The sequence below is a fragment of the Necator americanus genome, chromosome X (genome assembly GCF_031761385.1).
Source record: "Necator americanus strain Aroian chromosome X, whole genome shotgun sequence".
Taxonomy (NCBI): domain Eukaryota; kingdom Metazoa; phylum Nematoda; class Chromadorea; order Rhabditida; family Ancylostomatidae; genus Necator; species Necator americanus.
In genome coordinates, this window is record NC_087376.1 from 12,767,258 (window position 1) to 12,782,915 (window position 15,658).

The window sequence follows — 15,658 nt, forward strand, 5'->3', positions numbered from 1 at the left end:
GTTGAATGCGGAAATGGCTCTAGCGCATCTTTGCTGAATATCTTTCTCGTAGCTGCCGTTGTTCTTCAGCATACAGCCCAGGTAACAGAACTCATCGACGAGTTCAGTTGGTTGCTCGTCCATCCTGATTGTTCGACGTCTCGAAGAGATCCAAATCTGCTTGCATTTATCAGAGCGCAGACGTAGGCTGCAGCCAGCTTCGATACAAGGATGACAACATGTTGAAGTTTCGTACTGCTTTCCGCGAATATAACATTGTCGGCGTACTCGAGATCAGTCAAGGGGTACCCTTGATGATGCTAAGACGATGTCGACAAGACACTGATCGACTGTTCTTCGCAGGATGTCGTGGATAGCGAAATTGAACAGGAAGGGTTCTGATACTACCCTTTGTCTTACTCCAGTTACCACCTCGAATGGTTTTGTATATCTGGCTAGTTCGAACTGCAGCAGTTGCTCGCTGATTCGTGCCATCAATCAAGTGAACGAACTTTTCTGGGACTCCATCGGCGCGGAGCTCGCTGAGAAGAAGGCGCCGATAAGGATATTCGAAAGTGGCTTCAAAGTCCAGAAAAGCTAAATGCATTGGCTTCGAATACCCTTGCCAGATTTCAATCATTCAACCATGAACACCTGCTCAATCGTAGATCGGCCAGGGCGAAAGCCAGCCTGCTCGTCGCTGGTTGTTTCTTCGCGATGCTTAATAAGTCGGTCATGCAACACCTTCCAAAACCTTATATATAACACTCAGCAACGAGATTCCTCAATAGTTCCTAAGGTCCGTGTCGAATAACTTCTTGTGGAGGGGAATTACAATAGCGTATTTCCACGACTCAGGTATCTTTTCGTCTATCCATATTAAATGGATGATCTTTGTCATTTCACGAATCCCAGACGGAAGAAGATATATCAGCATTTCCGCGCTAATCCCTTCGTCTCCACTAGATTTTCCATTTCTCATCTTTTGCATACAGACCAGAACCTCCGACTCGGTCGTTGGATTCTCGTTAAGCGCATATGTCGGCATCGTGCTCGAGTTAGGAGCTGACGATGCTTGCCGGTTCAGCAAGGTCTTGAAGTGATCCCTCCAAATTGGAAAGGTTGCTTCACCGACAGCCTTTCCACTAGCAGTGTTGAGGTCTGGAGATCCTATACCATGACCTCTTGCCTATACTGCTTTAATAAAGCATAGACTTTCCGCAGGTTCTTGTCCCTTTTCTAACTCCTTCGCTCTCGAAGTCCACTTGTTATCGCGGTTTTGTTGCAGCTGATGACGCAACTTCCTTTTAGGACGCTTTTCCTGGTTGAAATCACCAGTGCTGCAGGCAACAAATACAGAATTGTACGTGAATTTTGTTTCCGCAGATACAAAGACAAACTTCTTCCGCGGCATTTCAACCGGGAGGGTTTCCTTTGCAGCGTCCTGAATGCACTTTGTAAAGGAAAACACATCGGAAAGTTCTTCCTGGTCCGTACTCCAACATGAATACACACGTTGGCAGAAATTCGTTCTGGATTCTTCGTCTTTCAGACCTGTCATGTCGATTTTCGGTTGAGGAGGTACTCCTCCGTTCCTCTTGTAGAACCGTGTCTTAAGGCTGAGAAGAACTGGACGGTGGTCAGAGTTGAAAGCAACGTCCCGAACAGCTCTGGATATAGTCGACTGAGGCGTGTTTCTCGTCAGAATGTAGTCAAGCTGAAGTTTACGAGTCCTCATCTTCCGCTTGCGCTGCTTTCCAGGCGTTAAAAAGGGTTGAAGCCTGCGACGTGAGCTGATGGCGTCGATCAGCTCACGAGGCGGATTGTTGTCCAAGTCCCATCTTCGCATTTGCGTTGATCCCGACAATGACCACCTGCTGGCTTGGTATTTTAGACATCAACGCATTGATTTCATCGTAGAATCCTTACTATTGACCTAATCCTTTCATCCTTACTGTTGACCTCAGCGGTTTCCGTAGGTGCGTCGGCACTTACTGTCCGGAGTTTACATCTGCGATCCCGCAGTCGTACGAAGGCGCATCTAGACGACATTGAACCAAATTCCTCCACTAGGTAGTTGTAATCGTTCCTCACATTTATCGCCCAGCCACCTACTTTGTTCTCATCAGCATCGCCGCAGCATATGGTGTAATTTTCGATGCTGATGACTCTGCATCGAATGATGCCGATCTCTCATGCGTGTTTCCTGCAGTGCAGCAAACGGCACAGAGAGATATCGCAGAAGCCTAGACATGGCGGTTTGTTGGAGTTCACTCGACAGTGACCGGAACTTCAGCGTGACGAAACGAATGGTTGTTGCCAAAGATTCCATGCTTCCTTCAGGCAGTTGACGTTTCAGTCGAGGGCTTTGGCGATGTACTGGACGACAGCACCTTTTTGTAATGTATGGGAATCTTTCGCCGTATAACAGTGCAGGATATATAGCACATATGCTCCCAATGCGTACACTCGAACGCCTGACTGCGTTTATTTACAGCAGGGCCACCACAAACAGGTAGCAATAAGACTTGTATAAGTGCCCCGTGAGCGTAGTTAACGAAGAATATCTGAGATTTCCGCCTCCTGAATTCAATTTTTGACAACAATTTCGACGAACGCGTTCAGAGTAAAACACTCCCCACTATGGAGGTAATGCGCATAGAGTATGATTTCCATAAAGGAAAGTGTTTTCGAGTTTCGCCAGCATGCGAGGAGGTATTTATTAAAAATTTATTTGTTGCTTTCAAAGGATGTTTTGAAGCCGTGACTGTTTCGTCAGAAATGCGAAGTGTTCCTGGAAGCAAAGAACTTGCTGGAAAATTATGATCGACGCTTTCTTCCAACCCACCGGACAGCAATCTTCATTGCGATCCAAGTTTTAAGCTCACTCAGGCTCCAGAGTGAATTACCGTCCAAGGCAATGCTCTCACAAAAACCTATATCCCATTCCCCAAGTAAATGTGCACGAATGCGCATATTTACTTGCGGAATGTAAATCTGGCCCATAAAGTGGCAATGTGCAATGGGTACCCAGCTGAAGACTGTGTTGCTCGACAAGCGCGACATCTCTCTCGAAGATCCTACGTAGTGGACGGCCCAGAAAAGATCCCGCGCTGTCTACATTAAATACAGATGATATGAGCAGAGCGGTACGGAGCTGTCTACGAAAAGCGGGTCTAGAGAATGACGTGAGGGTTGTGGAAATACCTCTAGTGAACCTCAAAGGTCAACTGGTACGTAATCGTGAGTATGTTCGACTCTGTACAACTCCGAGCTGCGTGGTTTGCCCTTATAGCAGAGAGGGAATAGTGTATCGTATCACGTGCAGATTGTGCGGTGACGATTATGTAGGGGACGCCCACTGTGTGTTCGGGTCCAGGAGCATCCAGATGGATTCGCAAAAACTAAACTCTCCACCCAGCTTGGAGCACACCGTAGAATAAGCCATCAAAACTCCGAAATAAAGGTAAAGGTTACTATACTATCGTTTGAGTCCGAGATCATAGCGCGCAGAATGCTAGAAACATTTTGGATCACCGCCAAAAGTCCAAAAATGAACAGGAAGGGTGAGTGCATTGCGATCACAATGAGTCACAAAGGTTTTTTATAGGGACCTCACGGCCCGCCCCGTAGATGAAAACCCGCATAGGTCTTGATATGGGGATAATTCGTTTGTGATCGCAGTGCATTCATCTTTCCTGCTCATTGTTGGACTTTTAGCGGTGATCCAAAATGCCTAGTGTTCTGCGTGCTGTGATCTCGGATTCACAGGAAAGTATACTAACTTCTACCTCTAATTCGAAGTTTTGATGGCTTATTCTACGGTGTGCTCCAAGAGGGGTGGAGAGTTTAGATTTCGCGAATCCATCTGGATGCTCCTGGACCCGAACACACAGTGGGCGTCCCCTATATAATCGTCACCGCACAATCTGCACGTGATACGATACACTCTACACCACACACACACGCGGGATCTTTTCTGGGCCGTCCACTACGTAGGATCTTCGAGAGGGATGTCGCGCTTGTCGAGCAGCACCATCTCTAGTTGGGTACCCATTACATATAGCCACTTTATGGGCCAGATTTATAGACCATGTCTTCTCCTGGCTACTCGCTGCCACTCTTGCCGCCATCCTGTACATGTTACCTACAACAGATCTTTTCATTTTTTTTCCCCAAACCGTGTTTAGACTACGATATTGATTTCTAAACTCATTGGCGGAGGATGGAACATATAGACTGTCATCCTAAAGATGTTGTCTCGTTATCGCCTTGTCTAGTTCACGTGATAAAACAACAAATTCGCCTCCTCTGTCACTAACGGAGACCTTGATCTCTCCAGCTGTGATAAGATTGCGAATCTCACGTAAGCCCCAACAGAGAGATTAAAATTTACGTGTCTTTTCGAGAAACGCTCCAGAACGGAGTATACTGATGTTGCGAACACTCGAAACTTGTTGTCTACCGTGGAGTCGGGTTCGGGTGGTTTATACACCATACGCGGGAAAGGTGTGGAGGGTAGGGTGCTCAGCCATTCTGTTGTCTTGCCTTCGCTCTTCCTCTTTTGCTCTCAGTCGCAACCTATCATGAACCAATTGGAGGCCGCCCACCATCTTGCGTGATATCTCCGGACTTATTGATCACACAGGCGCGAAACTAGGGCCGAGATCCAAAACGGAAAGCGCGTCAGCTGAGATGAGTACATCACCAATCACAGAAACATGAAATGAACTTTGGACAGTGCTGTTATTAGCAATGGTGCCGTTGTGATCTGCACATTCAGATGTAGATTTAACAGACTATCCTTCTGATGTTGTTGATGGTCATCGTCTGAACTTTTCCTTAGCACTAGAGCGAATATAATCACAAATGAACTTTGACTCACCCACTGTTCTCCTCCAAATGCGTTCCGGCACAAAACGTTCACAACAGTGTTCTTTCTACACACACTTCTTAATCAAACGGAACATGTGATCCTGTTTTGCCTTTAATGTCATACGTGGGAGTTGTTGCTCAATCTTCTGCATCTGCCGGGTTCCTTTGGGGACACTTCAACTCTCCACCCCACTCGGAGCGCACAGTAGAACATATCATCCAAACTCCGGAGTAGAGGTAAAGGATAAATGATAAAGTTTCTGGTGTTAATCAATCCGCTTGGTATGTGCCCCCACGTTCACTTCAATTCAGAATCGTTTGAGGTTTACGAGCGTGTAACTGGCCTATACAACGACTTGCGGTGGCTAGCCAATGTGCCAAGTCAGTGTGTATATCCTCCTAGCCGAGTCCGGTACCATTTATCGACTCCGAAGGGATGAAAGGGATGGTGGACACTAGAGCGGATTCGAACCTCCGATCGACCGTGCAGGAAGTGGAGACTCTAACCGCTACACTACACCCGCCCATATACTTTAATACCGACAAATTTTGAACAGTGCATTCTAAAAACTTCGTTGGGCGAGTGGGAAATAGATCACGCTTTCATTCAACACAAGTGGAGATTACACCAAGAATAACGAAGAATTCTATCTCAAATGTCCCACGTATACTGACAAACATATGCATAATACATAACATATGCATAAATATATATCAAAACTACTGAAATAAACAAATTGCTATACCGCTGCACAAAGTATAGTATAACAGTCATAATCACCAGTTTCAGATATTCAAAAACCGCAGATATGACTAAATGATGGGAAAGCATTAAGTATCGGCGAACTGTCAATTACACACATAATTCAAACTAGCACGCTCCTGCCTACCCAACAAGCACTGTGTTGCTCTATCAAGTTCCTTCGATATAAACAGATAAGCTAAACGAATAGTAAGTGCGAAAAAGTTTTTCCTTATTTGTTTTTGACAGCAACAACTATCTGAACCATCCAGCTAGTCTGTAGTACAGTTGCTATTCCAATAAAGGAAAAACACGCAAAATTTCTACAGAAAATTGATTCCGAAAGAAGGCTAGAGTTGAGCACCTCCATATAAATTAATTATATATTGCTGCGAAAAACAATTTCGACAAGCCACATTGTTTTTCTTGGCCCAGTATAATTCCTGCACCTAAACTGCAATTTGATTCCATCAAACCTTTATCACTCAAACATCCTTCGAAGTCCGAATTGCTTTTAATGAAACAGATTTCAGCAGGTCCCGGAATAACATCTGGTAGACCGGCACAAGGCAAGCGAGCTACTTGACCCTGCTCAACGTGCACGTACTGAAATAAAAACAAAAAAATGACACTTCCACTACTGTTTTCCCTTCTTTTTGGTTTGCAAGAATTTTTTAATGAATAGGATGACAAGAACAGCTTTAAGTAGTAATAAGAAAAAGATAGAGAGGAAAGATAAAACTCACATGGTTAGTAGTCTGATCGAACTTTGTGATCCGCGCTCTTCGAAGTTTTATAGGATCAGAAACCAGGGTTGTCTTTATTACTTGTCGGTTGGAAAGTCGAACCTCAGATACATCTGCAACACACTGATACTCTCCTTCCATTAGTTGCTTGCCACCGAAAATTACGAGCCTAAAGAACAATACATAATGGGGAAAAATTGCAAATAGACAAATTTTAACAAAAGAAATACAAGTTTTTCTCACGATGATCCATTGATTGCAACATCTTTGTTCTCGGCCTTATGAACTAGCTCGCTAAGATCTTCACCATCTTTTAACCAACGAATACTGTCGAATCTGGCCTGATAACATACTAGTAGCTATAGGTTTAAGATAAGGCATCTCACCTGCTCATAGATCTTCAGTTATACTGTCACTTTTCCTGCAAAACTTATAAAAACAAGTAGATTTTGAAGTAGTATTAGTATTTGTATTAGTATGCAAAATTTCAAAAATCTAGTCCTAGGATTACAAAGAAAATTCTGCAATTATAGTTGGTGTGACCATTCTAACCAGGAATTGCGTAAACCCTAATTTCTCGTTCTCTCATCTCAAGAATGTATAGATGACTCATGGCTTGTAGCAATTTACTGCTTTAACAAATAACTTAACAAAATTCACCTGTTCACATAATTACGCTCAATTTTTAGAGAAAAGCCAAGAGTGTTTTTTGAGGAGGCTGCTCTATTGTTAACTGCCCTGAGTATCGTTTGAGAACCACTCCTACACTCTATCTCTAGTTGCCCTGTCGCCACCACTGACAAGAGAAGCCATGCAACAATGGATGAGTGAGTAGTCTACACAGAAATGCTTACGATGATTATGTACTACACAAGAGATGAGTGGACAGATGTGGGAAGAGTTCCCACTGCCTCCACGCAGCCGATGGTTCGAAAGCAGCCTTTCCCCACTCCGAGGTGGATAAATTGGAGTCAGGCGTGTCTGGTAGGATAAAAATACTGACTTGAGATACACGCTCATAAAACCTCGAACGATTCTGAGTTGAAGTCGAGCGTGCTGGAAAACCTTAGAGGAATTAACACCAAGCACTATCATTTATAGTTTAGTGTAGGACCATAATGATATTCATATGTCATTTGCCTTGTTAAAACAGTCGAATAGCATCACATATGCAAAATGAGACACAAGAAACGGGCTCATCAGCCTGCCGCGAGCATGCATACAGAGGCAGATGCGAGTCTGTTTCGTCTCTTAGAATCATTCTGTTGCAATTATGGTTCACTATCCCATTACCAGCACGGAAGCTGTGACGACTTTTTGGACTTTAGGATAGTTGATTTTGTGCAAAATCGGCTGGTATAAAGGAAATAGTGAAAGAGCTTAGCAGAATGTGGTGACTTATAGCACTTCCCAGCACGAATTTCCGATACTTATGGCAGAGGGAAAATTTCGCTTCGCTCGTAGCAGACAGGCTGCCGATTATCCTTGCGACACGCTGCAGCTGGGGAACTTATTGATGTACAGCGGCCGTTGAAGTAGCTACAAGTCTTTAATTCGTTGTGTAATCACTTCAACTTCAATGTAATAGTCGAGTAAAAACGACTTGGAGCTCGCTACAGCTGCGAAAGCTGCTGCGCTAGAAGCGATGCGATGGGAGCGAACATGTGGGGCCTTTGGTAGCTCCACTCATCGCTGGAGTCCGAGTGAGCTAGCGATGATCCCAACTCGATACCAACCGACCGCTACACAGCGTCGCTTCGAGCAGCTGCTTAAGCAAGTGTACCAAACTTCAGTTCGTTTTGACCCGACTATACTCATAACTGTCACGATGTAAAAATATTCTGTCCACGTGGCACACTTGGCGGCTATGTAGGACAATAGAGGTACCATAAAGGTGCGAGAGTATAAATCGACAAGAGAGTCACCCTCATTACTGAGAGCCTTCCAGAAGAAAGAGAACGGAAGAAAAATAGGAGGAAATGTCCCCTCCAACAATTCCAAAAGGGATTTTAAATACTTTGGTGATGGAAGAATGTAAGTGGAACAGATTGGCACCTTGAATGTTCCCCAGGAGCTCCCCAGGAGTTTCACGCTATGAAAACAAGGCAACCAACATGAACAACTTGACTTTGAAGCTGAGCAGCAGAAGATGAAGAGGACCCAGAGGACCCAAAACTTCCGAAACCACGCCCACCTTCACCACATCATAGTTCTTCTTGCTTTCACCTGCATTTCAAAGACCTGGGTTTACTACAATAAAATGCGCCTAGTGAACGTTCCATCAAAATGATGTTTCTAATAGTAACTGCTTCATGTTAATGAAATAGAGGACCAGGAATTCTATCTCAATTCTGTGCTCGGAGATCAGCGATGTAGCCACATCCACGAAAGAAAGTGAAATTAGGTCAGTAGAAACGTGATGTGTTGGAACCGCAGCCGTTGAAAGAGAGTTACGTATAATTAGGGACCCACTTCTTCTACGGCAACTTATCCTTAGGGATAGTGGCTGACAGGGATGATCGGAAGTTGCCTTGCGCAACAGTTAATAGACCATTGCGTTGCTCCTACCACATTTCCCACCATTGCTATTAGCAAAGAAGTTTAAACATGCAGTGATGAATTATTATCACGCATCGAACTTATAAAGATGAAGATCTATTCCCATTCGAATCATTCTTTCTGCTACTGATCATCTAATAAGGCGGGAAAAATGCCTCGCACGAGATTTCTAGATACGTCTCCGGAGATGCACTCATCTCCGAAGGCCGGTCTTATCCAATCTTACCGCGTTGGAGCTCCAGCGCACCAAACCGACGCCATGGTATCCGTCTCCCTTTCTTTTTGGAACTTCTTGACTGAGACACACACATACACAGACGCACACACGTGACAGAATAAGCCGGTTATTATACAGCACGATAGTTTGCAAATTTTGAAGTATACATTCACATAAAAGTTTGTTTAACCTCACTAGTATATGACAGAAACAAACTTGCCTATCTTATCTTATAATCCTAACCTAACTTATCAATGTCAACATACCAACATTATGTGGTATTTTCGTCACACACAAGCACATACCCGCACGCGCGTACTAAGCGCGTCATTATATAGCATGACTTCTTTTCGTTGTTGATGCACGCCTGTTCGTCGTCCGCGATTCGAGCCCCTTGTGTGGGTGAGATAGCTCGTTCTCACGATATGATGGTTTTTATTCCAAAAGGAGTATAACGAGTGATTCAATGGTTAAACTATATCAAATAAATCAAGAAGGCCAAAGATGTGTTGTTTCTCCTTGCGGGAAAACAGGTGATTGCGCAGAAGCGGAGATATATGAGATTGAGTGTTTTATTCGCAATGTGACTTACATTGGGGAAACCGGTTGGAATCTTGGGATGAGGATTACTGAACATAAAGCAGGAAAACGGCATAGAAACTTAAAAACACCACTTTGAAGGGATAGGCATGAGGTCCAAAAGGGAAACGATTTTTTTTGTGAAATGTGTTGTAGTGGCTTACGAATCAGAAATATCAGCAAGGAAAACGTTGGAGGGTTTTACGATTCTTAAATGAAACCCTTCAATGAACAAGGAAGAAACGCTTGTCGATAACGAACGAGTTCTTGTCATTTGTATCGCTCTGTGAACTATAAATGGCTGATATTGTGTGTTTGTGTGTGGATCAAGCTATCTGTATTGTCACTGGTGATCATGCACGTGGTGTACTGAGCAGCGACCTCTGCGTGCTAGCAGCGGGTGCGCACCCGCTGCAACACTACCTAGGGCTAGTTTCCATGCATATAGCTTCTGTTTTCACCACCTTGGACGATTATCGAAACAATGACCGGAGTAGTGTGGCACTTGATAGAATAAATGTTGGATTGCTCCAATCAACCTCAATTTAGGCCTCTGAAGACGGCGAAAAAGCCGAATCATCAAGCTAATAAAGCGTCTATTCTCCATCCACACAACCAGCTTTTTATCACTTTCATTCTTTCTCATTTATTCAAGTATTTTAAAGCATCACTCCACGAATCTGAGGTGGTACGGATTTCAGGTGGAGTGTTCTTGTACGGGATAGTAGATTATGGAGAGGGGGTGATTCCGTCCATTTCTTCCTAATTGTCGTAAAACAACGGTTCAGAAGATGCGGCGCGTGCACAAGGCTGGCGCGCTCCAATCGAATTCGTTATGGAAAATAGCGCACCGGAACGCTCGAAGCGGTATCTTCCGGGCCATTTTTTGCGGCAATTAGGAAGAAATGGACGGAATCACCTTCCTCTCCATAATCTACGATCCTGCATACGAATACTCCATCTGAAATCCGTACCACCTCAGATTCGTGGGGTGATGCCTTTAAAACTGCCAACATTAATAGTAGGTTTCACATGGAGAGTACTTAGAAAACAAAGAGATTGCGACTTAAAGGATCCTTATCCCCATTGCTTTTGAAAGCTGCAATGTTCCTTGCTTTCATAAGAAATTTTCATAATCTGAAGCCATTAGATGGATCTTTTCCTCATATTTTACGTGAAGGTTTTTCTTGCTTCTGGTACGTTTGCAAATTTGAAATAATGATTAACAATGGATATTAGGATCCTCTTCAATGCGGCATATGATTGGCGGTAGGTTGGCAGAGTCAGGTATTCAGTCAGCAGCGATGGTCTTAGGATAAGTGCATCGCTAATTGTTCAGGCATGATCGGAACCACGTTTAAAAATCTATAGGAGCCTCTTTAACGCATGCATCTCATCTATATTATTGCAAAACTATACTGAATGTGTTGTGAACTGTTTAATTCGTTACATTGTAGATTTATTTTCGTATTTCACTATCCTTCACTGCTAGGCGATTCTTCCTCTGAAAGGAGGTATTGGCTGTTTAATTCCGCGAATTTTTGCAAGCAGTAATAAATACGCTCTAACCGCACATCTCCGTAGATAATCCTCCGTTTGTAGCTGACTCTTTCAAAACATTGTTTCTATTATTTTTGTATTGTTTTTAATTTTTTGAACAATTGCATTACATCTTCCAACTCTATTGTTCTATTTCTTTTGCTCCTTCTCGTTCTTTTCGAGGTGAACGGGCAATTCAGGTGAAAGGGGTCATCTTGCCGACCACCCTGACGTAAATGGGGAGCACCGGCTCCGTTTACCGCACGTATGTTCTGCGTTATGCCGATGACATCGTTCCGATTACATCTAGCTTCAGCCAAACGGAACGAATACTACCCGAATTCGACGAAACGTGGACGCACTGGTCTTCAGCTCAATCTGCAAAATGGATGGATATTGGATGCCTTATTTCCGCTCAACATATCCGAATGCACCAGCTTGTTTATCTTGGTGTGAAATGGACATGAAGAACAATATGAGGCTGAAAAGAAATCTTTTTTAACACTACCTTACTTCCTTTTTAACTTGTGTTTCAGAACCTTTCGCACTTGGGGCACTTCGCGAACCGGAAGAAAATGCGGTGAACATCATTGAACACCCAATCGAGGGAGTGATGCTAGGAGTATCCCGATTCACACAAGCAAGTGACGGGTCTACATATTCGATCCGACGTCAGCAATCGGAGATTGGAGACGTCGCCGCATTTGCCAAGGAAATCAAAATAAGGTGGGCCGGACATGTGATGCGCTTCAACGACAACCGGTTGGACCAGGTTCGCGAGCGACTGGGTTCTACGCGATATTAAACGCTCAACAGGAAGACGGCCGATCATAGGTGCGATAAGGAGGAGCCAGGTCCTCTTCATGTGAAGCTCATAGGGCGCGGCTCAAGTGATGAGGATCCCTTCGCCAACCTTCCAAAAGTGAAGGAGGTCGGAACACAGGCTCCGACTATCGCATCTATGCCGCCGACCCGATGGTCAGATTCCTTCACTTTAAAAGGACTTCTTCGAAAAAAAAAATTGATGTTCTTCGTGTAGCACGTGAAAAAGAAACCAATGGGCGACTCTGGCACGCGACTTGGACAAATAGAAGCATTAATGGGGCCAGTTCGGGCAAATCGACGAACAACAGGAGTGAAGGTGATCAAGGTGGCAATCTAATGAAAACAGCAGTAAACCTAATTATTTCGAAAGAAGCCCACCCGTCGTTGCAGCACAACCCATCGTTGCAGCTTGCGACGGACCCACCTCGGCCTCAACTGCTGCCTCCATCGCGCTGTTTCGAGCGCGTACGCAAATGCACCGCAACAATACTCGCGATTCATATCGTTTTGACCCGACTATAATAATAATATATCAAGAGATCAACGTAAGAACAATTGGAACGACGATAAGAAAACCGGAGAAAAGAAGAAGAAAGGATATGAGATATGTAGCTGCTTGAATTACCCGTCGTTATCTGCAAGATAAGGATCAGAAAGCCCAAATTCCAGTTCCATTCCTCATCTATCTTTGAAATCGAAGAAAAGACTTTCCTTTCCTTCCTGTATTACGACTCATTATGATATTCTCCTCGTTTGTTCAATATCAAGAGTTCGTGAAGCACTGCAAAGTATTCATTCTCTGGCTTTCTCTGAGCCTGTTCTTCTAAAGCAACGGAAGAGATAGTTATTCGCTCTACCAGTTTGAATCTCAAGACGCTTTGGTCCAAGGAAAGGAACTTCCTGCACTCGGGTTTAAGTTTAGATACGAGTGTGTGCTTGCACTCATCTTTGGAAACACTACAAACATCTTTACAACTGCTAGAAAACTGAAGCAATATTCAGTGGGTAAAATTATCCGCACACACATATGATGAAGTGTAACATATTCGCCTTGATTTGCATGGCATGAACCAAAATTAAGAAACGACTTACCTCACTCCATCCTGGGCTGAGCTGACATAACAAATTTGTCGGGAGCTTGCGCAACAAATAAATGTGGTCGGTATGAATAAGCAAAGAAGGCAAGTCGAACGTCTCTGTAATCACTTGAAATAAGGCTGCGAAACAGCACAATCCATTTTGTCTGAATCACTTTCGAAACAGGAAAATCCATTTTTTATTAATTACATTCAAAGTTATGAGCAAACAGCGCGAGCTGCTGGTTCCACCGGTGCGACCTCTCGCGCTGGTAACAGTTTTTCAAACAAGTAGTAATGAACGTCCGGCCTTCTTCCCATATGGGGGGGGGTCAGAACTACATCATGGAGAGTGTACCAAGAAAAGTTGATTTTACACCTATACTCCTTCGACATCGGCACAATTGGGAACATTATTCGTACGGGTTTCTCTTCCTTTTCTCCAACATTTACCACAGAATGATGTGCTAACATGAAATGAACCTCATCATCATACTGATAACGACAAGGTTCCACCAAAGATCACATAAACCCTTTGCTACTACTTAGGCAGCTGTTTGCATCCGTGTCTCCAATTTCTGGAGAAAGGATGTTACCAACCTTGTAAGTTAAACTTGCAAAGGAATAGAAATATGGGGGGAATAAATAGGGGTAAAGTGCAACACACGTAGTTTTCACTGCCACGAAACAGTTCACAAAGTCTCATTTACTTATTGACAAATTCACGGGTAAAATGTAGTTGGGGAAGGACACTCTGACGCACCCAAACCGAACTGCTTTCCTTCTGCATTTAGTGTCATTCCTGACGGTACTTCGACTAAGCTAGTACTGTAATACCTGCACTCAGAGCACGAAAAAGGTCATAGAGTACAATTGAATAGCTGAGTCAGTCGAGGCCCTAAGACCAAAGCATCAGTCTTAGAGGATCCACGACGTGTAGCATGAGGCTACTAATTAAAAAAGAAGACAGAGCTGGAACTACTATTGTTTTAACTTTACCAAATCTTCCAAACAAAGGGGAAAATGTAGTTGTATGTCACTCAGTGGCACGCTTACTTGTGGGCCATCTGTCTTACCTTTTTGTCTTAGTAACTTTAGATTACATGTCATAGATCATCTAACACTAATGCTTAGGTCTTAGGGCTACGACTGATTTAGTTATTTACTTCCAGAAATAAAGGTGCCACTAAGTGGTCACCTCAAACTACGTTTTACTCCAAACAAGTTTACGAGAAATAAGTAACTAAGTCATATCATATGTTACTTCCAAGGAAAAAGAAAGAAGCGAAAATGAATTTCATAGCAAATAATGATCACTATATATGCATGCAACAACTTTTATTCACACATTTTCGATTTCTATTCGCAAGTTGGTGGCCCTAAAAAGGGCCGTTGAGCTAGCCTTTACGAAGGCTGTGCACATTCGCCTGCTCCGCGACATTAACGTGACTTCCATTGGGGCAAAGTTGCTCCTTCCACAGCAATCCACGATCAGCGAGTCATTCGTCGAATTCCACCGACTTCGATGCAAGCTACGGCCAAGTGGTAACCAGTAATATGAGTGAAGTTACGAAGAGTCAGGAGGTTAGAGGCACCCATTATGCAAATGAAATGGTCTAATGAGGAGAACGGTTAACGTGTTCTATGGACGTCTTTGCGCATGTTGTGCTCCATGACCTTTTTCGCTCTCTGAGTGCAGGTATTACAGTATTGGCAGTCGAAGTACCCGCTACGAATGGTACCAAATACACTAGGAAAGCAGTTCGGTTTGGGTGCGTCAGTGCTCTATCCGGCACTACTCTATTTCCGATGCCATTCGATTCGCCCGCTCCATTTTACCAATTTCTGGCGCCGGCGCACCAATCCGACTTCATTGGACTTCTCTTTCTGCTTCGGAGGATTTCGTTACACACACATACACGTGAAAGAATAAGTCCGCTACTATATAGCATGACGATTTCTTCACAAGCAACCTGCGAGGTTAGTTCTCCCACGATCGAATACTCAAAGCTGCTGAAGTCCAAATTCTACATATGAATAGTAATTTATCTATGTATCTCAGGATACTCTGGAGGGAAAGCTTTATGTATGCTGCTATATGTGGCATCTCCCGTAAAGCGCTGTCGTCCAAATGGAACTCAAATGGGGAAAATGTAGTTGGACACTTAACAGCGCTCTTATTTCTGGACGATCTACCTAACTTTTTCCCCTAGTAACTTTAACTTACATGCCATAGATCCTTTAAGACTAATGCATAAGTTTTGATTTAGACGGCCCCGACTGACTTAGTTATTTACTTCCAGAAATAAGGGCGCCAATGAGTGGACCCCGCCCAATTGCATTTTGCCCAACAAACACAATGTATGAATAAACATACGTGATCGGAATTCACAAACCACTGAGAAGAAAAGCGCAGGAAAACCAGCCAACAAGAAACGCTTCGTCTTCGTCATGGCCTTTCACATTCGCCACCGTTGGGCCATCACGGTAGCTTACCTACCTTGAACTGAAGCAGGATTGT

General features: G+C 43.8%; 3 protein-coding genes across 3 annotated transcripts; all 3 read right to left on the reverse strand.

Annotated features, from left to right (window-relative positions):
- Window positions 1-277: 277 nt before the first annotated feature.
- On the reverse strand, window positions 278-619 carry RB195_022733 (uncharacterized protein; the record flags this gene model as incomplete). The annotated part of the gene is made up of 1 exon (XM_064209946.1): window positions 278-619. The coding sequence occupies one exon, from the start codon at window positions 617-619 to the stop codon at window positions 278-280; it is 342 nt and encodes a 113-aa protein (XP_064065827.1).
- A 549-nt stretch (window positions 620-1,168) lies between these two features.
- Window positions 1,169-1,828, reverse strand: RB195_022734 (uncharacterized protein; the record flags this gene model as incomplete). The annotated part of the gene is made up of 1 exon (XM_064209947.1): window positions 1,169-1,828. One exon carries the CDS (start codon window positions 1,826-1,828, stop codon window positions 1,169-1,171), a length of 660 nt encoding a protein of 219 aa, XP_064065828.1.
- A 2,101-nt stretch (window positions 1,829-3,929) lies between these two features.
- On the reverse strand, window positions 3,930-15,590 carry RB195_022735 (uncharacterized protein; the record flags this gene model as incomplete). The annotated part of the gene is made up of 6 exons (XM_064209948.1): window positions 3,930-4,126; window positions 6,073-6,202; window positions 6,343-6,511; window positions 6,586-6,683; window positions 13,154-13,257; window positions 15,515-15,590. 6 exons carry the CDS (start codon window positions 15,588-15,590, stop codon window positions 3,930-3,932), a joined length of 774 nt encoding a protein of 257 aa, XP_064065829.1.
- Window positions 15,591-15,658: the final 68 nt, after the last annotated feature.